Source organism: Anguilla rostrata, chromosome 8 (assembly GCF_018555375.3).
Source record: "Anguilla rostrata isolate EN2019 chromosome 8, ASM1855537v3, whole genome shotgun sequence".
NCBI lineage: Eukaryota > Metazoa > Chordata > Actinopteri > Anguilliformes > Anguillidae > Anguilla > Anguilla rostrata.
In genome coordinates this window covers 1,213,654-1,235,354 of record NC_057940.1, presented here as the reverse complement: position 1 = coordinate 1,235,354, position 21,701 = coordinate 1,213,654, and the positions used below count along the sequence as shown (strand labels likewise).

The 21,701-nt window shown below is 45.9% G+C and overlaps 3 protein-coding genes across 10 annotated transcripts in view; 1 reads left to right on the top strand and 2 right to left on the bottom strand.

The window, feature by feature from the left end:
* The window catches only part of rnf31 (ring finger protein 31), a 15,460-nt gene extending 11,388 nt beyond the window's left edge, over window positions 1–4,072 (top strand). Inside the window, exons 18-24 of the mRNA XM_064345699.1 lie at window positions 297–411; window positions 1,951–2,063; window positions 2,392–2,502; window positions 2,787–2,835; window positions 3,120–3,216; window positions 3,373–3,538; window positions 3,658–4,072. Of these exons, the coding sequence (XP_064201769.1) occupies window positions 297–411; window positions 1,951–2,063; window positions 2,392–2,502; window positions 2,787–2,835; window positions 3,120–3,216; window positions 3,373–3,538; window positions 3,658–3,708 (702 nt within the window). The 3' untranslated portion in view covers window positions 3,709–4,072. The remainder of the gene's footprint in view (window positions 1–296; window positions 412–1,950; window positions 2,064–2,391; window positions 2,503–2,786; window positions 2,836–3,119; window positions 3,217–3,372; window positions 3,539–3,657) is intronic.
* Window positions 4,073–4,421: 349 nt separating this feature from the next.
* Window positions 4,422–7,546, bottom strand: LOC135260473 (dynein regulatory complex protein 11-like). The gene has a single exon (XM_064345700.1). It carries the CDS (start codon window positions 7,397–7,399, stop codon window positions 4,964–4,966), a length of 2,436 nt encoding a protein of 811 aa, XP_064201770.1. The 5' UTR covers window positions 7,400–7,546; the 3' UTR covers window positions 4,422–4,963.
* A 5,421-nt stretch (window positions 7,547–12,967) lies between these two features.
* Window positions 12,968–21,701, bottom strand: part of LOC135260474 (galactose-binding lectin l-1-like) — a 78,690-nt gene continuing 69,956 nt past the window's right edge. For 2 of the 8 annotated variants that reach the window (XM_064345705.1, XM_064345703.1), the window contains exons 2-5: window positions 15,841–15,886; window positions 15,298–15,377; window positions 15,022–15,193; window positions 12,968–14,417 (exon numbers count right to left, since the gene is read on the bottom strand). In XM_064345705.1, coding sequence (XP_064201775.1) covers window positions 14,271–14,417; window positions 15,022–15,193; window positions 15,298–15,377; window positions 15,841–15,846 — 405 coding nt within the window. In that variant the 5' untranslated portion in view covers window positions 15,847–15,886 and the 3' untranslated portion in view covers window positions 12,968–14,270. The remainder of the gene's footprint in view (window positions 14,418–15,021; window positions 15,194–15,297; window positions 15,378–15,840; window positions 15,887–21,701) is intronic. The other 6 variants (XM_064345710.1, XM_064345709.1, XM_064345716.1 and 3 more) reach the window with 4 other exon arrangements.

Below are 21,701 nucleotides of genomic sequence, written 5' to 3'. Positions count from 1 at the left end.
TGTTTGTGTTCTCTCTGGCAGTGCATTGTGGGAGCAGGCGTAACATGTTTGTGTTCTCTTGGCAGTTTCAGTGGGAGCAGGGAACGTGTTGTGTCCTCTCTGGCGTCTGTGGAGCAAGGCATCATGTTGTGTTCTCTCAGTCTTTAGACCAGGCGTACACATGATGTTCCTCTGGCATGCATGTGGAGCAGGCGTACATGTTTCGTTCCTCTGGCAGTTGGAGCAGCGAACACTGTTCCGTGTTTCTCGGCAGTGCAGTTGGAGCAGGCTACACATGTTCGTGTTCCCTCTGGCAGTGGGAGCCGCAGCATGCAGGGCTCTCCTGTGAACAGTTCCAGTCCTGGAAGAGAGAGAACGATCCGGAATACCAGAGACAGGGCCTGGCTGGGTACCTGCGTGACAACGGCATCAGTGAGCAATCCTAACGCACCCACCCTCCCTTAGCCACGCACCCACCGTCACCCAGTTAGCTAACGCACACCACCTCACCCCAGTTAGCTAACGGCACACCACCATCACCCAGTTAGCTAACGGCACACCACCGTCACCCAGTTATCTAACGGCACACCACCTTTACCCAGTTAGCTAACGGCACACCACCGTTACCCAGTTAGCTAACGGCACACCACCGTTACCCAGTTAGCTAACGGCACACCACCGTCACCCAGTTAGCTAACGGCACACCACCGTTACCCAGTTATCTAACGGCACACCACCTTTACCCAGTTAGCTAACGGCACACCACCGTTACCCAGTTAGCTAACGGCACACCACCGTTACCCATTTACCTAACAGCACACCACCGTTACCCAGTTAGCTAACGGCACACCACCGTTACCCAGTTAGCTAACGGCACACCACCGTTACCCAGTTATCTAACGGCACACCACCTTTACCCAGTTAGCTAACGGCACACCACCGTTACCCAGTTAGCTAACGGCACACCACCATTACCCAGTTAGCTAACGGCACACCACCGTCACCCAGTTAGCTAACGGCACACCACCGTCACCCAGTTAGCTAACGGCACACCACCATCACCCAGTTAGCTAACGGCACACCACCATCACCCAGTTAGCTAACGGCACACCACCGTCACCCAGTTAGCTAACGGCACACCACCATCACCCAGTTAGCTAACGGCACACCACCGTCACCCAGTTAGCTAACGGCACACCACCGTCACCCAGTTAGCTAACGGCACACCACCATCACCCAGTTAGCTAACGGCACACCACCGTCACCCAGTTAGCTAACGGCACACCACCGTTACCCAGTTATCTAACGGCACACCACCTTTACCCAGTTAGCTAACGGCACACCACCGTTACCCAGTTAGCTAACGGCACACCACCGTTACCCAGTTAGCTAACGGCACACCACCATCACCCAGTTAGCTAACGGCACACCACCGTTACCCAGTTATCTAACGGCACACCACCTTTACCCAGTTAGCTAACGGCACACCACCGTTACCCAGTTAGCTAACGGCACACCACCGTTACCCATTTACCTAACAGCACACCACCGTTACCCAGTTAGCTAACGGCACACCACCGTTACCCAGTTAGCTAACGGCACACCACCGTTACCCAGTTATCTAACGGCACACCACCTTTACCCAGTTAGCTAACGGCACACCACCGTTACCCAGTTAGCTAACAGCACACCACCATTACCCAGTTAGCTAACGGCACCCCAGCAACATCCTTCCCCTCGTTAGCCAGCAACAATTCAACCTCACTGATTATCCTGCTGGCAAACAACGAGCCAACCATAACCCTTAATCCAAGAGCTTTAAACACACCAAATTACTTATGACCCTTTTGGTTAACAGTGCACCAGCCTCACCTGTCACCCATTGCCTAACAATGACAACAGTGTATATTTTCCTCTCTCTTCCTCTCTCCCTTATTTCTCTCTCTCCCTGCCTTTGTCTGGCCCCCTCAGTCTGTCCAAACTGCAGGTTTCAATACGCTTTGTCCAAAGGAGGCTGCATGCACTTCTGCTGCTCTCAGTGCAGATACCAGTTCTGTAGCGGATGCAACAACCCCTTCCACACAGTGAGTCTCTCTCAAAGAGTGCGCATGCACGGGCGTCTGCTTGCATGCATGTGCGTCTGCTTGCATGCACTGTAGACTGAGAACATAGCTTAAACTAGTGGTCTCCAGCCCTGGTTCTAGAGTCACAAGATCTGCTGGTTTTTGTTTTCACCTTAAAATCAGCACCCAATTGAGGGCCTGACAGTATTGTTCCAGCAGATTTTGGCCAGGGCCCAGTTCTGACAGTATTGCTCCAGCAGATGTTGGCCAGGGCCCAGTTCTGACAGTATTGCTGCAGCAGATGTAGGCTGTGCTGAAGACCCCACCCCTCTGTGTCTTTGTGCCTCAGACATGTACGGTGGCTCAGTGCAGTGTTACAGGCCTACATGCCCATCACCCTCGAGACTGTCTGTTCTACCTGAGGGACTGGGAGCCACCCCGTCTGCAGGCCCTGCTGCAGGTACACACACGCACACACAGACACACACACACACAGGCAAACACAGACACACACACACAGGCAAACACAGACACACACGCACAGGCATACACACGCACACGCACACACACACGCATACACACGCACACACACACAGCGGCAAACACAGACACACACACATACACACCACACACGCACACACACACACAGGCAAACACAGACACACACACAGACACACACACACACACACACACGCACACCCAGACAAATGCGCACTAATGACTTTTCTCATGTCCCATTTGCAGAAGAATGGTGTTGCATTCAACACCGACCCACCACATGGAACACAAGCTGGTGAGAGTCTGTCTGTCTGTCTGTCTGACTGTCTGATTGTATGACTGACTGTTTGCCTGCCTGTCTGTCTCTCTGACTGTCTGACTGTCTGTCTGTGTCTCTGACTGTCTGTCAGACTGTCAGACTGTCTGTCTGTCTGTCTGCATCTGTACAAGATTTGTTAATGACCTGCATTTCCATGTTTCCTCCCTGTATCTGCCTTTTCTCTCCCCCTTTACTTCCCTTTCTTTTTTCTCTCTCTTCCTGTTTCTCTCTCATTGAGCCTTCCTTCCTCTCTCTCTCAGGGCTGTGTGGAGTGATGGAGCAGAAGGACGAGGGGGGGCGGCAGGTGGACTCTCCCTGTGGAGCTCAGACCCAGCCTGGGCAAGCAGGACTCTGCGAGTGAGTGACCCCGCCCCCATTGTGCTGTAACCCCGCCCCATGCTGATATGGCCCCCCCCCCACCCTGTCCCTCACCCCACCCCGACCCCAAGGTGATCCTGACTTCACTGATGCTCATTTTAAAATCAAATTACTAAAGTAGTCTTGTTGTTCCAGCAAACACTACAGGGAGTACCTGGTCAGCCTCATCAACGGGCACTCTATAGACCCCGCCCCTCTGTTCATGGCCAATGAAGTGACTGTGGCCTGCAGGAGATACCAAGTGGATGACCGACGGGGGGAAGGGGAAGAGGATCGGGCGTACTACTCTCGGCTGCTAAAGGTATGTCAGCCATTTTGGGCATCAGGAGGGGCAGAGCTGGGCCTTCTTTGCTCCTTAAAATCTCTTAGTCACCATTTAATTTTCTTTTGTCTCCTGTGTTTTCTCCTCTGCCTCCACAGAAACTGATCGAGGAAGTCCCATTGGGCGACAAGGTCCCCCGGAAGAAATGAATGAGAAGAAATTTTAACTTGTTTTCTGTTTTTTTATTTTTATCAAACAAATGAAAAGAAACTGGGGTACTTTAAAGGGTATTTGGGGGGGGGGGGGGTATTTCTGAGGAATAATGTCTCCATCAGTGTTCCCAGAAGGGCACCCCTGGCTTGGCCTGGCAGTATAGTTCTGCATCCATCTCTGTGATAACTCGTCCTTAACAGTACATCTGATCTAACATGATCCAATATGCAGTTTGTATAGTTTCAACTGATAAAAGTACATTGGCTGCTTTAAGTGCTGCTCAGTCCAGAACAGGTCAGGTTTGGGTCATGGTATTATCAGAGTGAGTGATACAATAAATCTGTCTTCTTACGCGTGTCATTTTGAAGTTTGATCGTGTGTTCTGCCTGTACAGATAGGTGTGTGTGAGAAGCTCAGGGAGAGAGGGAACAAGGGAGAGAGAGGAAGAGAGGGATAGAGAGGAAGAGAGGGATAGAGAGGAAGAGAGGGATAGAGAGAAAGAGAGGGATAGAGAGGAAGAGAGGGATAGAGAGAGAGAGACAGCGGGATTCAGTAGATGTCAGATTCCACCTTTATCCAAAGGAATTGCATTGTTTTATTTTGCTGCTTGATTGGAAAAAAAAACTCCTGAAAGCAATTTAAAATTTTTTTAAGCACAGCTTTTTACGTTTATTTTTTAAATCTGTTTGCTCGATACTATTGATGCACAGTGTAGGGGCATAGGAAATGGGGGGGGGGGGGGGGGGCTCCGAATATTGGAAACAACTAGTTAAACTTGTCCCCCCCCAAAATTTTTTTATTTATTTAATATTTTATTTTGAAAGGCATGCTATGGGAGCACAGTTAGCAAGTCCACCCAATAGAGCAAATATCATTATGTTTAGTGAAGCCCAATCTTTAAAAAATCACCACATTCAAATCGTGCTTCGCAAGATTTTGCAAGGAAGTCATTTGGGAGGAAGGTAATGTGAATACTATGATATTACTGTTCACGTATTAACATAAATTGCTTGCACTGTTCCAATTGTATTATATAGTTATTATAAAGGTATGTGTAGTGTTCAATTGAACAAGGGTTGGGTTTGTGAATTGTATGCCTTTAATGGGGAATACTGTGAAGTATATGTAACAGGGAATACTGTCTGAAATGTTTTAAGCATTTCTACAGCATCAGCAGCTCTCTGAGAAGCTTGACCAATGATTTCAATCTGTTCAACAACAGGTGCGGCAAGGTGCTTGTAAACATTTTATTTATCCTTTTTTTTTACCTTTCTGTACCTCTGTAGACGCTCCGACCTGGTCAGGGGCGGCGGCAGCCTCGCTCCGCGCCTTGCCCTGCGGCGTTTTAGCGAACCAGTTCTTCAGCTCCTCCTCGTCCCGAGTCACAGGCTCCACCGTCGCCAGGGCCGGCACAAATTCTGCCGCCTCCAGGGGCCTGGCTGGCAGCTGCCGCAGCCGGGCCTCCGTCAGAACCATGCGGACCATCTGCGCTATCTGGCCCTGCGTGTACCCGTCCGACATCCTGGCCAGGGAGCCCATGTTCAGGGCCCCGGTCACCTCCCCGCCGGCCCGCTCCACGAGCCGCCTCCAGAGCAGGTGCCGCGAGGCGTAGTCGGGCCGCGGCAGCACGAACACCTTGGCGTACATCTTGAGGAGGGACTTGAGGTCGGCGCTGGCCGGGTCGCGCGCCGTTCCCACCACCAGGACGCGGTCCTCAGCGACCGACTTGAGGAACTTGGGCAGGTCCTTCTTCAGCCGCTTGGGGTCTGCTTCCTTCTCCTCCTTGGGCACCTTCTTGTAGAGCATCTTCTCGGCGCCGCCGATCCAGATCACGGAGGGCTGCATCAGCCTGGCCACCTTGAAGACCATGTGCAGCATCATCTGGAGCCCGCTCTTGCCTGGGTACTTGCCGGCTAGGTGGAGCGGGGAGAGGTCGAAGAGGTTGGCCCCCGTCTCCTGGCAGATAGCGTGGACCAGCATCCTCTTGCCCACGCCGGTGGGCCCCACGAGGAGGATGGTCTTGGCCGCCAGGGCTTTCTCGTTGACGGCCTGCGAGCCCAGCGGTATGACGGCGTGCAGGGCGATGAGCTGTCGCACGTCTGCCGCGGACGGCCTCGGCTCGGCGCCGGGTTGCTGCAGGGTCGTCCCGAGGTAGCAGAAGGAGCCCAGATAATCCCTCAGCTTCACGGCGTCCGCCTGCTTCAGCAGCCCCTGCTCCGCCAGCTCCTGGTACAGAGACTCCACGCTCCTGTGCACCGTCAGGTCTTTGTCCTTCTTCTTGTCCTTCTTCCCTTTCTTGTCCTTAGCCTTGCCCTTGCCCTTGGCCTTCCCTCCTCCCTCGACGGCCCCCATGGCGCTCTTCAGGTTGCTCAGCTCCTCCCTCATGTGCTCGTCCACCTGTCGCCTGGCCTCTTCCTCCACCTGCTTCCTCTTTTCCTCCTTGACCAGCTCTACATCGTGCCTCTGCGTTGGGCTGTCGGGCCGCTCCCGATTCTGCCAGACTACTGCAAAGGTCTTTTGGGCAGCCTCCAGGCTCAGCAGGAACTTTGACGGCGGCAGTTTTAAGCCCTGCTCCTCGCCGTCATCTTTCGTGTCCTTCGGGTCAGCTGCGAGCTCCGCCCCAGCCCCCGCCTCCTCCTGCGTGCGCTCGGCAAAGATCAGGGCCGATCCGCCCTCGTCCTCCTCTGGGTAGTCCGGGAGAGCCCCTGTGGCGTCCCGGCACTCCGCGACCCACTGGCGGATCAGGTCCTTGGCCGTCTCCTGCATGTGCCGCAGCTCCCCGTCCCTTATTGCCTGGGTTGCCGCGGCAGCAGCCGCCTGGTACTCCGCCTCGTTCTGCTTGCGCCGCTCCCGCCGGTGTGCCTCGTTGGCGGCTGCCTGGATGACGGCGGCGCTTGGCGGCATAGAGGACGCGTCGCAGTGCCCGGGCGCGGCCATGCCCAGCAGGACCAGCTCCTCGTCCCTCTCCGTCCTGGTCCTCTTCCTCTGCAGGTAGCCCCTCCACATCCTCTGGATGCACAGTGCCGAGGTCTCCCTCGGGCCCTCCTCTACAGCCCTCGACCTCCCCCTCCTCCTCCGCATCGCCTCCTCCTCTGTCTGCACCTTCCTGACGAACTCCGCCCGAGACCGGCCCTGCCGAGCCCTCTCCGCCACCTGCAGGACCCGCACCGCCGCGTTGCGGTTCAGAGGCCGCGCCCCTTCCTGTGGCTCGAGCGCGGCCTCCTGCTCTGCCCCGCCCGACGCCCCGCCCACCAGGCCGAGCGCGGTGCGCAGCATCAACTCTCTCTCCCGAAGCTCGGCGGCTCGCTCGCCCCGGAAGTGGCGAGGCACGGGGATCTCCAAGTCCGCCGGCGTCAGCTTCATGTCCTGCAGGATGTCGTCCATGTAGTGGAACTCGCTGGCGTCGCCTTCCATCATGGCGCCCTTCAGCTCCAGAAGGCGGCCCATCACGCCCTCCAGCATTTCGCAGATCAAACGCCTCTTCTGTGCGTGGATGACCTGGTCCTGGGCTTCCTCCAGCTGCCGGAAGATCCGCATGTACAGAACGTACAAAGTGCTCAGCTGCTGGAGGAAGGCTCTCTTGCTACGCTCGGGTGGCAGTGCTTGCAGACGCTGTTCTTCAGCCAGTAGGTGGTGCAGCTGCACCTGCGCCTTTATCCAAAGTTTATTATAAGTGCTGTGAGACATGGTGGGCAAGCTGTTATTATAGTACAGCCAGCGCACTTGCCCGTGAAGGCGCTATTATAAACCTTTTTCACATTTCAAGAGCTGGGGCCAGTGTAGCTAAGACCAGGGTTATGAATTCAGAGCCCACGAAAACTCTTATTTGGAATCCCTTTTTTTTCCTTGTTCCCCCGTCGCCGGCTGTAGTTCCTTTATATGAATGATCTGCCTGTGACGACACCGCACTTCCTGACGTCACAACACTCGACTTTTACAACATTCTTGGGTCTGCGCGGCAGCAGTGCGACTTCTTTTTGTGAAGTAAGTTTTCGTGTCCATAATCGCCAGTTTAAAGGATATAGATAGTAAGCTACGTTTGCATGCACGTTAATGTGCTTCTAAAGATCTGCCTACGTGAAATACGATCACGGATTCTTCTGTCATTGATTATTTACAAATCTAAATATGTGAACGCCGCCGCCGCCATGTTTATGAATGCTCTAAACGCCGAAACGTTTTGCTTCCACGGACGGCGCTTTTCTAAATCGTGTATTACGTATCGCAGTTTCCAAAGGCTTACATTTTGCGACGTGTTTTAGTATTGGCTAGGTTGGAAGCGAAGTCAGGTGTAAATGACAAATTTGTGTGAGACGGTCTACATGCTAAGTAGAGCAAAAACGGCATGTAACTTAAATAATGCATATACGATTCTGATGTTGTTGCTAGCAATGCTAACGACGATGATTATGTGACGAAGATGGTGACGAGTAGCCTGCTATCTTTCTTTTTAGCTTAATGAATATACGAATAGCCTAATGTGTGTGCAACAATGGTACTATACGCCTCGCGCTGGTTAGGTCGGCGGTATAGCCATTGATTTTGTTTGTTAAAAAGCCTATTGATGTATATTTTGTTCGTGATGATAACTATAACTTCTGAGTTAAAACGCAGTATAATTATTTGATACAATAATATAACGTGAAAACATAAATTGCTTAAATGTAATTTAGGTATCCAGTAAAGGCGCGTAGACATTGACAACGGACAGTGGCAAACAATGACTCATAATCTGAATTTGGCCTTAAAAAAGTGGACAGCTCCAGTGTGTAGAGATGGGTCTGTGAGTGGTTTCTGGTTCTGTGGTACCTGCAGGAGGTACTGTGCCAGTTTTGAGAAAATAATCGTTTTTTTATTTATTTATTTTTAACCAGGAATTATTTTTCACAATATCTCATACCATAATTTGCTGCACAAATATCTCCCATGATGCCTCACACTCCAGTCCTGCTGTGTAAAATGATCTCTCATAATTCCCAACCTTAGAGTACGCTAATACTGCATCACTTTCTGTTGTGAGAACATACTGTTGTATGCTCTGTAGGTATTACAGCACCAGCAGGGGGCAGTAGTGATTCACAGGTGAGACACTAGTGGCTTAGGGTCTCTTGTTATGTAAATCTTGTAATGTTATTGTAATGTAATGTCTTGCTCTTCATTCCTAATCCAAGCTCACTTTATACATCAGTGGTCATCCCCAGAGAACCTCTTTCTGTGGGAGTGTTACCACTCAATCAACTGCCAAGTTTTAGGAGTTTATTATTACTGGATTACCATCACTGGACTTTGCTGCAGGATGCTGCTGCAATGACAAGTAAACTTGTGTTGCAGATGCAGTGAGATACACCAATAGCAAAAAAAACCTGGCAAATAAATGTAATGTAACAACCATGAAAAGAGGAGAAAGGAAAAAAAAAAACATTTACAACCCCCCCTCCCTCCCCCATACACATACAGTCTCCTCCAGAAGTATTGGAACAGCAAGGCCAACTACTTTGTTTTTGCAATACACTGAATACATTTGAGGTTGAGATAAAAAGATGAACATGAGACAGGAGTTCAGAAGATCAGCTTTTATTTCCTGGTATTTAGGCTACACCTAGATGTGTTAAACTACTTCGAACATAGCACCTTTGGTATCAGACCATCCAATTTTTAGGTGAGCAAAAGTATTTGAACAGAGAGTATTTAAGTAAATGAAAGCAAATAACACTTAATATTTGGTAGCATATCTCTTGCTTGCAATAACTGCATCAAGCCTGCGACCCATTGACATCACCATTGTTGCATTCTTCGTTTGTGATGATTTTCCAGGCTTTTACTGCAGCCTCTTTCAGTTGTTTGTTTCAGGGGGTTTTTCCCTTCAATCTCCTCTTCAGGAGGTGAAATGCATGCTCAGTTGGGTTAAGGTCTGGTGATTGACTTGGCCAGTCTAAAACCTTCCACTTTTTTTCCCTAATGAAATCCTTTGGCAGTGTGTTTTGGGTCATTGTCTTGCTGCATGATGAAGTTCCTCCCAATTAGTTTGGACACATTTCTCCGTAAGTTGGCAGACAGAATGTTTCTGTAGACTTCTGAATTCATCCTGCTGCTATCATCATGAGTTACATCATCAATAGAGATTAGTGAGCCCACTCCAGAAGCAGCCATGCAAGCCCAAGCCATGACACTTCCTTTACCGTGCTTCACATATGAGCTTATATGTTTTGGATCATGATCAGATCCCTTCTTTCTCCACACTTTGGCCTTTCCATCACTTTGGTAGAGGTTATTCTTGGTCTCATCAGTCCATAAAACTTTGTTCCAGAACTTTTGTGGCTCATCTCCGTACTTCTTTGCAAATTGTAATCTCGTCTTCCGATTCTTAATGCTGATGAGTGTTTTGCATCTTGTGATATTGCCTCTATATTGCTGCTCTCAAAGTCTTCTTCGAACGGTTGATTGAGATACCTTCACCCCTGTCCTGTGGGGATTGTTTGTGATGTCACTCACAGCTGTCACAATGTTTCTGTCATCAACTGCTGTTGTTTTCCTTAGTCGACCTGTTCGATATCTGTTGCTCAGTACGCCAGCGGTTTCTTTCTTTTTCAGGACATTCCAAGTTGTCGTACAAGCTATCCCCAATGCTTGTGCAATGGCTCTGATCGATTTCCCCTCTTTTCTAAGCTTGCTTTTCTCCCAAAGACAGCTCTCTGGTCTTCATGTTACTTTATCTTTTATAACACAAATGCAGATTTCACGGGCAAAACCCAAGGCTAAAACCAAGAGTAGACATTCAGAACTATTTATTGTTTAACCAATCAATCTAACAGGACACATCGGGGCAACAAGAAACACCTGTCAGTCACATGTTCCAATACTTTTGCTCACCTAAAAATTGGGTTGTCTGATACAAAAGGTGATATGTTCTAAGTTGTTTAACAAATCTAGATAAAAATACCAGGAAATAAAAGCTGAAATTCGGATCTGTCATCTCATGTACATCTTTTGACCTCAAACTCAATTGTCTTCAGTGTATAGCAAAAACAAAGGAATTGACCATGCTGTTCTAATACTTTTGGAGGGGACTGTATGCAAATGAACACATATACACACGTGTGCGCACACGCACGCATACACACACGCATGCACACACACGCGCACGCACACATGCACACACACACACACACACACGTGTCAAATTGCTCTTGGTATCTAGGTATGACAGGCTCTCTCTCTCTCTCTCAAATTCAAATGTGCTTTATTTGAGAAGTAAACTTGCGCTGCAAAAACAATGGGACGTACAAAAAGACGAACAGACCCTACAACCAGAAGAGGGGAAAAAGAGAGAAAAAAAAAAACTCTCTCTCAAATTCAAGTTGCTTTATTGGCATGAAATTCAGATGTTCATCTCGCTCTGTCTCTTCCTGTGGACATGCCCATGCAGGCTCCGGTGTATTGTGTGTTATGTTTTTTGGGTTTCTTTTTCCTTAACCCTTGTTGGTCATAATTTGTCATGGTGTTTTTGCCACGGTGTGGAATAGGGGACCTGTGGTTCTTCGAACGTGCAGCTGGCCCATCAGGAACAGTGGGGTGCTCCAGCCGTCCACAGCCACGGGTCACATTTTGGGTGTTTGCGAGGAACCCCTAACTTCCCCTGCGGGGAGGGTTCTCTCATTTATTCGGCCTTTGGATTTCATGTCGCTTTGGAATGTTGTTCGGGGTTTGGCTGTAACAGTAACCAATGAGTTTTTGTATCTGACATTTCAATTGCAAGTGTGTGGTCAGTGAGCCTGTAAGCTCTCTCTCTCTCAAATTAGGTTTCAAGTTCAAAATGTTTTATTTGCATGAAAGCCTCTCTCAGGCTTAACATATTTAGATATTCAGACGCACACGGACATGTCTGGGCAGCTTAATTGAAAGCACAGAGGCTCGGAATGTATTTGTGATTCTTTGCGCGTTAAGAAACCTCACGGAGGCCGTTGAAATGCACTTGTCAGGCCACCCATTGAGAGCAGACCGAGCGTGTGTGAGAGGTGCTGTGCTTAATCAACACAGCTGTGGCGTGCCCTGGGCAGTGATGACTCACACACTGTCTGCCCCAATCACACCCACCACTGTCTGAGTAAGTCACATGACCCACATGGCAGACTCGGCAGATACTTAGCTCCTGAATTAATTCCATCCGCTCCTATTCCTTCTGACCTATCTGCTTCTTTCCATCCTCTCCTCTTCCTTTTGTCCTCTCTGCTTCATTCCATCCTCTCCCTTCTTTTACCTCTGCTTCTTTCCATCCTCTCCTCTTCCTTTTGTCCTCTCTGCTTCATTCCATCCTCTCCCTTCTTTTACCTCTGCTTCATTCCATCCTCTCCTCTTTCTTCTGTCCTATCTGATTCATTCCATCCTCTCCTCTTAATTTTGTCCTCTCTGCTTCATTCCATCTTCTCTTCTTCCTTCTTTTGTCTCTACTTCATTCCATCCTCTCCTCTTCCTTCTGTCCTCTCTACTTCTTTCCATCCTCTCCTCTTCCTTCTGTCCTCTCTACTTCTTTCCATCCTCCTTCTTTCCATTCCATCCAAGCTGAGTATCTGCTGAATTTAACAAATCTGTGGTCTCACCCTGTCCCAGAATGTGCTTCTGTCTGCAGGGCTAATTACCCTGGGCTTATTGAGCTGCTATCTGAAATGGGGGGTTTATTGAGAAGAGAATTTAGTTCAGTTTTATTTATGTAGTTCTTTCTATGGAGACAGTGTCACAAAGACACTTTAAAGTGGAAATGCAAAAGAAAATTTGGGAGCCCATCCTCCACAGGCCGGCCCGGTGTAATAGTTAAGATAGAATAAATGATAACAGAAATGTAATGAGGGATCTACTCTAGCAGAGCAAATGATAAAATTGGTTATAATTTAGTGAAATAGATATATAGTGAGATGATTAATCTAGACCTACATAGACCTGCTATGTAAAAATTTGTGTAAGTCGCTCTGGATAAGAGCGTCTGCTAAATACCTGTAATGTAATGTACATAGAACCACTGGCAAAACTGCAATTCATGCTAATAGTCACCTGGGCAGACCTCCCCCCCCCCCCCCAACTCCCATGGAAACACCACTGACTAGCCTAGAAAATACTGCAAAACATGTTTATCAACTACTGACTGAAGAGTGAATTTGTGATCCTTAAAGTATGTTCATGAACAAGATCTGTAGTAAGAACTGTAAGAACTGGACCCCCGCCACCCCCGCCCCCCCCCAAAGAACAGCCACACACAATGAGTAGATTTGCTCATGACAGAGATTTATTATTGATGCTGAAATGATTCTCACACTCAGTGAGTTTGGACAGACGCCAGAGGGGGTCAGTTAAATGTTGCAGAGAAGCACAAGATTAAAGGCACTGATGTCTGGGAGGGACAAAGTGCAGTCATAGCACTGCTGTAGGAAGGAAGCTCGAAGCTGAAGCACAGCAGCCAATCAGGAGCCAAAAAAAGGATGGGTAGCAGCTCCTGATTGGTCTTTATTTCACATGTATGCTATTGACTGTGACATCTCCTTCAATCCAAATAAAATCGTATTGTTTGTCACCCAGACGGTTGGGGAACTGCAACACATGGCCATTATGTTGATTAATGTAAAATTTGTCATCGCCAAAGAAAATGGTCACCTGGAAGAGAGGAGGAGAGATCATAGGAACAGTTAAAAGGGGGCTGGGGAGAGAAGCAGGAGAGTTAAGTTACCAAAGAAAAAACAGTCCAGTTCACACAGAGCTCACTACAACTGCAGTGAAAAACAACAAAATAAGCCCATGAGTGATCTAAGTATAAATATCTAAATCTATATGATGCAGCTCTTGATCTTCATTTATATTATTTATATTTATATCAGTTTCAGTAAAAAGCAATTTTGCATAATTGGTCTAAAATACTGAGATAGATTGGCGGTCTGTTCTGGGTGTATTCCTGCCTCTCGCCCAATGTACAGTGGGAGAGGCTCCAGCACCCCCCCACAAAATGTATAATTTGAATGATTTAACACTGAATAGGCTAATTTGGCTGGAATATTTCTCATGAAGCTCTTCTATGAGGGTACATTATAAAAAAAGAAAAGTTAATCGCCTGCAAGTCCGTGCTTGTAAACCTGCATTCGTGCAGTCTCAACAAATGAACAGAAGCTGGCCATGAGCATGTTCATTTTGATGATGTTCTGGTCAAACATTATGAGTTAACCATGGCTCACGTTCCACCCTACACCCTACTCGCTGGCCATATTGGGATGGCAGGTATACCATCCCGCCAAGTTACGCCTTGGCGGGGGCATGCCCCATACCTATACAGCACCGAGAGTTTGGCACTTTTCAGGGTTCCCCACAGAAATAACCACAACAGCCACAGACACTCAGCCCTTAAAAACATTAAATTCTGTACATTCTGACCCCATTTCAACAGACAGATTTCATAAACATATACTGATGTCTGGGAGAGACAAAGTGCAGTCATAGCACAGCTGTAGGAAGGAAGCAGGAAACAGAAGCAGATCAGCCAATCGGGAGCCGGAAAGAGGATGGCTTGCACCTCCTGATTCTAATTCACACATATGCTCCTGATTGTGACTTCTCCATCAATGGAAATGGTATCATATTGTTGGTCAGCCAGATGGTTGGGGAACTGCAGCAAATGGCCATTATGTAGATTAATGTAAAATCTGTCATCGGCGAAGGTAATGGTCATCTGGAAGAGAGAAGGAGAGATCATAGGAAAGGAGAGAAGGCGAGTTAAGTTACCAAGAAAGAAAGTTAACACAATCCAGTTCACATAGATCACACTGTGACTACACTGAGAAACAATGAAGTAACAAGCCTACAAAGAATAAACATCAAAATCTATTTGATGCAGGACTTAATCTTGATGTATATTAGTTATAGTTATATTTATATCAGTTTCTGTAAAAACTAACTTTGCATAATTGGACACAAACGTTATAGTTAATTTCCTTGAACAGTTGCAGCAGGGTCAACACCAGGGTATCTCAGATGGACGGGTATTTCAGGTTTGTGGGGCCTATTCACTTGACTTTGCAAATGTTATTTACATCACATGGACAACTCTGTACACATTAATATTGTTCAGCCTGCCAACCAGGGGTGGGGGAATTTGCTATTGCAATCTGTGTTTGGGGGGGTACAAGTGCCTATTTGGGGGAAAATTGCCCCTCAGTGCCCCCTATGACGCTGAAACCAAATTGCAGGCTGATCCGTTGAACACAGGTACAGAGGACTGGACAAATTCTCCTTTCAGCACGTCCAAATCAGTGTCTCCCTGTCCGAGGCCTCACCTCAAACTCTTGCCCCCACTGGAAAGGGAAGTTGTTCGACCTCACTGAATTTTGCCATATCTCATCCTTCCTGCAGCTCAGGACGATGACTCGATGTTCATCTTGATAGTCGAAGCGTGCGTCGCAATGCAGCGCAATGTTGTCTTTTGAGTCGTATACATTGATATTGAAACTGGGAGAGGAAGAGAGACACACTAGGGATGGATGATGGATGATCAAGGATGAAGATGGCAAGTGATTTAACAAAAGCATTAACAGTTGGCACCAATGACTCACCGAACGATATTGGGTTTGGGGACTCCTTTGACCTTCAGTTCCATTCCTGGCTTGAAGTCCACAATTTTAAACTTCAACTCCTGTTCAAACAGAAAAAAAGGAAAATTTATGGTGAAAAATAGTTTGTTTTCTTGTGATTACGTACTGTGAAGACATGCAAATTTATCTGGATTCCGTACATTGACTCTTTCACGTATCTTAGGCAGTAGACATTAGAAAGTCAACAATATCACAGTTCAATCAGCAGGGAGGCAGAACTGTGTAAGGAATCTCCTGCATGTTAGACAGAGCTGGGGCTAGCAACACCCTGAGACACAGGGACTCTGTTATGCGACTGATTAACTATCAAACAATTAGCTGAATAACCTCTCTTCTAACTGTATCTGTTGTGTAAATATTTTTTCACTCTATTTCACATTAATATTATTTCAATGATAAGATTTGACTTGGATTTACTGAAACCAAACTAATTAATCATCTGTTGCAGCATTTGCAGTGTCTATTTTTCAGCTTTTAGAAAAATCCAAAATCCTACACACTTACGCTCATCTTGGCGGTTCAGTTGCTGATTCTTCACTGGTGTGCAGCTCTGAATTCAATGCAGTGTGTGAAATGTAAGGCGAGGTTTGCGTATTTATATGCTTCTGGGACAATTGGGGGTGGGGGGGCGTTCCTGGAATCTGAAAGCAAAACTATAAGTGAATTTTATTCAGTTTCACTTTCATTTGCGGCGTTCTCTCTCTCTCTCTCTCAAATTCAAAATGCTTTATTGGCATGAAATACACTTGTACTTATTGCCAAAGCGTACACATAGAAACAGGAACAGGAAACATGAAATACGAACAACATTGTGGAAACGACAACAATGCAATCAACAGTGTGGCAATGACCACAACGAGTAGGCTATACAATAATAACAATAATAAAATCATAACAATAATAATAATAATAATAATGTAAAAAAATAATTTTTTTTAAAAAAAGATAGAAATTAATAAATAATTAAAATAAATATATTTGTGGTGGTCAACCAGTGTCCCTCAGATTATGGCAGGCCGAGATGTACTTTGCTGCTAGTGGAGCCGTTGGCCTTTCTCCTAGCAGGATTTGCATTTTTTCCTCATTTGTTTGGGAAAGTAAGTCTTTTATAATTAGAGAAAATTTGTTGAAATAATGTGTCCTCATTTCTGAATATTTTTCACAATGTAGGAGAAAGTGCATCTCTGTTTCCACCTCTCCTGTCTTACAGTGACCACATATACGTTGTTCTTTTGGTAACCATTAGTTTTTGTATCTGCCTATTTCAATTGCAAGCGTGTGGTCATTGAGCCTGTACTTGGTCAGGATCCGTCTCTGCTTTTCTATCTCTGACAGAGAAGAGATACTCTGCCTGTGCGTATTTTCTATTTAGGGCCCGATAACAATTCAGTTTATTTTGGGATTGTGTTTCTTTGTTCCAGTGGTCCAGATAGGAGTTTTTAATGTGTTTTATAATTTGGTTGACTCTAATGGGCTGTTGTGAAGCAGTGCTGGTCTGAAGCTGGTTTGCATTAGTATGTGTTAATGTTAGTCTAGAGAGGTTCAGAACCAGCTGACTGAGGGGATACTTTCCTGGGCTGAGCTCTTGGGTTTGGAATGCCAAGAATTGTAAGGAGTCTGTTGGACTCATTTTTAGATGTTCAATAAAGTTTAATGCCCTTTTTTGAATTTGAATGAGAGTCGGAAATCTGCCTAATTCAGCCCTGCATGCATTGTTAGGGGCATTTCTATGTACTTTTAGTATGTTTTTACAGAATTCTGCATGCAGGGTTTCAGCTGGATGTTTCTCCCACTTGGTGTAGTCTTGCTGACTGAGTGGACCCCATATTTCACTTCCATACAGCATGATAGGCTGGATGACACAGTCAAAGATTTTTAACCAGATTCTAATGGGAATATTTATTGTATGGAATCTCCTTTTAATCGCATAAAAAGCCCTGCGGGCTTTTTCTTTTAATGCATTCACTGCTAGGCCAAAGCTCCCTGACGCACTGATTTTTAGTCCTAGGTAATCGTAGCTTAGTGTGTGTTCTAGGACGGTGTTTCCTAGAGTAAAGAGGTATCTGTTTTCCTGAGATCTGGGCTTTTTTTGGAAGATCATAATCTTTGTCTTTTTCAAATTTACTCTCTCTCTCTCTCTCTCTCTCCGTCCTCAAATAACATCCAGCTGAATCAATGAAAAATGTGTGAAATGTAATCGGCATTAAAGAGCCACTATATATAACACCACTAACTAGCATAGAATATATTGTAAAACATGTTCATCAAGTTGACTGGAGGGTGAATTTGTGATCCTTAAAGTATGTTCATACACAAGATCTGTAGTAAGAACTGGACCCCTCTTCCCCAGAGAACAGTGTCTCTCTCTCTCTCTCTCTCTCTCTCTCTCTCTCTCTCTCTCTCTCTCTCTCTCTCTCTCCTCTCTCTCTCTCTCTCTCTCTCTCTCTTCCCCTCTTCTCCCCCCCCCCCCCAAGCTACCCCTCCAAAGGGCCTACTGGACCAGACGGGTAATTCCCTCCCCAGGTTGGTGCGGTTGGAGGAAACTGGAGAACTGGGCCCGTCCAAAAGCAGTTTACAGTTCATATGTGTGCAAGAGCAGCTACGGCTTAATTATAACAGAGTCTGTACAGCTCCCAGGTGCAAAATAGACCAGTTGTCATTTTCTGCAAATAAATGCTCTAAATGAGCATTTATTTGGAATTTGGGAGAAATGCTGTCAGTAGTTTATAGAATAAAACAAAACAAATAACAAATAACTTGAATTTTAAATCTGGTTTTCAAAAAATAAATATTTATTTTAAAAAATTATCTTATGTCTTATATCTGTTTCAGAAACAAATACTGCATAACAGGATGCAGAAGGCCAAATGGTCATTTCCTTAAATGAATACACATCAGAGGAAACGGGGGGGGGGGGGGGGGGGGAGTGGCAGTTAAATATAACCTTATTTTGGAGAACAGTGAATGTAACAAATTATGATTTGTCAAGCTGAAGGTAAACACGAAAGTGCTGAATATTGTATAAATGCTCAGACGGAAAGTCCCTCTGTGATGTTATTTGAGTGTTATAAATGCTCAAAGCGACTTCCATCTGTGGGATTCTGAACATTAATATTTTTGTGTGAACTCCCCTTCTGCAGAATAAAGAATATTGAGTTTTCCAGTGCTTTGCACTTTTTCCTTGAAATCTAACAGCATTACCACACAACAACCTGTTCAAATATTAACTTCAATATTTTTTTGTAGACAGTTCCTTATTTTTTTCTGAGGAATTATTACCTCACAGATTTGTCATTGTTCTCTAACTCAGAAATTCCACAACCTGCAAACATGCTGGAGACCTGACTGAAAAATGAAAGGGCAGAGAGGCTCTCTTGTGTGGGTGGGGATGGCAGATTTAACCTGTGCGCACTGATTAACTCACTACGCACAGGTGCAGCCACCCCTGTTCCTGGGCCCAATTAGCCTGGCCAATTATCTAATTCATAACCAATTATCTAACTAGCCAGGTCTAATTAGCTTGACCCAGGGCAGGTGTGGCTGCTTAAACCAGCCATCCCCACACCACACTAAACATTAAACTTTTCATGTGACTAACCATCCCTATACACTCAGCAAAAAAGTGCAGTGGAGTTTTATTCTTTCAGGATCAAATGTACCCTGATTCATGAACGCAGATCCCGAGTCAGACAGGGGACACACAAAGCCCCCAACTATGGGAAAACATCACATGGTCCCCCTCAATATTATCATGTTGCATTGGGTGGTACTATTAGTATCCCCCCCCCAAAGAATCCGAAAGTTAATTTCCTGTGTGTTTGACCCACCCCAATGTTTAAATGAGATCTACATCCTTACCCTGAAAGTACAACACTATTCTGTTTGGCTACTGATAAGTACATTTTACGAATTCATTCAGTATTGCTAGCAAGGGGTAGCATTGTATGTACCTATAAAGTTCCACTCCAGTGACAAGCATGCGCACATCTCTTTGCACTTCTTGTTCCATTTTTCTGAGTGTACCATAAATACACGCAGCATTACGGATCAACAAGAAATAAAGTATTTTCTCCATTTTTACAGCAGCTGCCCTCAGATGTCGTCCTTCTCTAAGAATATGGAGTACCTTTCAGGACTGTGGATGAAGGTTTGATGGGGGAAATGAGCGTGGGAGACTCCCTCTGGTCAAGCTCGAATGTTGCATGAACACAGGCAGAAATAACTTCATACCATATCACAGAGAGGGCTGAACCCTCAGCCCCATTTATGATGTAGTGGTCAAACATTATGAAAGGGTATCCATGGTTTACCTTCCAGACTACTTTTCTTGTAGGAATTTGAATAAGACACTAGAGGAGGTAATGTTTTGAAAATCCTTGTGTGACATGAAATGGTTGCCATTGCCAATCCTCAGATCTGAACCCAAGAGTGCATTTTACATTCCATCACACTACAATCACTTAGCAGACATGCTTATCCAGAGGGATGTACAACAGTGGAGAACATCAGTTTAACTCTCAGGAACACAAAAATGTGATACCACCAAGAAGGCACATTTATAATCAATAAGTGTAATAAAAAATATATATTTGTATTGTAACTGAACAAAGTGCGACTTGATTACACAGCTAAAGCTATAACATTACTCAAAAGAAAGAAAGAAAAGAAAGAACAAGAGAAAAAAGTGTTGTAGTCTGTATTCCCGGTCACTTGTCTCCCCAGTACTGTCTCTGTGTCTGTGTTCCCTGAGCTGCTTCACTCCCCTGTACTTGTGTGATTTCACTATTCGGGTGGTTCCGGGTTTTCGTGGTTTCCCCCCTTCTTTCCAGTCTCGCTTTACTTACTTCCTGCTTATTTCTAGTTTTACTAATTTCCACTAATCCCTACTAACTTATAGATTGTAAAGTACTAACCTCACTAATATACTAACATGTGAATATTACTAATGGACTAACACACACTAGTTTTGGGTTTTTGATCGTTTAAATCACTATACTAATACATTAACCATTCTCCCCTTTTCCATGCTGCGCTGTAGCTCCGCCCCTTTTCTTTCTAGTCTGCCCTAACGCTGAGTTCTGCAATTGCCTGCACCTGTCTCTTGCTCTAACTGCACCTCTCTCTCTCTGCACGTGTTTTACCTGCTTCACCCAGGCCGTCTATTATCATTGTTGTCTATGTGATTCCAGTCCGCGTTTTGTCAGTCCCCTGTCATTGAATTAGTTTTCCTAATGTTCTTCACCTGGATGTTGTTTGTTACTCCTCCCTCACTCACTTAGCCCCTCCTTGATTGTTACCTTCTCCAGTGTATAAATGTCAGTCTTTTCCACCAGCTCAGAGTCAGAACGTTGATCGAATTCATTGTGCCGATTGTTAGTAAGCCTTTGTCTACTGAGATTCCTGCGACACCCCTTTGCCCGACTTTGAGTTTGCCTGCCCCTTTTGGTTTTGTTTGCTTCTGGTTTGACCTTCGCTTTGCCTCGACTTCTCTTTTGCCTGTCCCTTTGTACCTTCGCCATTCTGATTTCCTGGTTTTTGATTTTTTGCCTGTCTTTTCACTATTCTTTTGGAAACTCGATTCGGCACCGTCCTCTCTCTGATTACCTGGCTTCGAACCTCGGACTGAATAAAGACAACGTTTTTTGGATTTCCCTGGTCTGCGTGTGGGTCCTTACTCAGAACATATCAAAAAAGGTTATCTAAAGGGGGTCAGGGGAGCTATGGTGCAGTCTGAAGAGGTCTGAACTGCCATGATGTTCTCAGAGAGGGACAGTCTGGTGTCCAGTGCCACTCTGAGAATCCTGACAAATGAAGAGGGTGACACTGTGGAGCCATCCAGGGTGAAGGACAGGTCCAGCAGGGTGATGGACAGGTTCAGCAGGGTGAAGGACAGGTCCAGCAGGGTGATGGACAGGTTCAGCAGGGGTGGGAGGACTTAGCATTTATTGGAGATTCTTGAACAGAGTCTCTCATGGAAGAATGGTGCTGTATCCCTCCTGAAGAACAGCAGATACAGCTGGACTCTGTATAAATACCTCTGCATTTATGTGTACATTTTTTTGGAAAAAGCAAACCCTTCACATTAAATGCAGTTTTCTTTTTTTCAGTTTTAAATGCAGTTGATTAATTACCTTAGTTTTTACATTGGGATGTTTATTATGCATGCTTATTATGCACGTAACCTTCATTGGAGATTATTACCATTTGCAATAAAAAAACATTCTAAAACAAGTATTATATTGTATGGTAGTGTATCAAATGTTTAACTCATATTTTTATAGCACTGCACTACATGTGTACAATCATCATAGTTTTGAGATATATCCCTCCCAAAGTTACTTGCCTATAAGCCCACATTCAATACT

Excerpts from the sequence above, each read along its gene's own strand:
- LOC135260473 (XM_064345700.1), bottom strand. The coding sequence starts at position 7,399 with ATGTCTCACAGCACTTATAATAAACTTTGGATAAAGGCGCAGGTGCAG.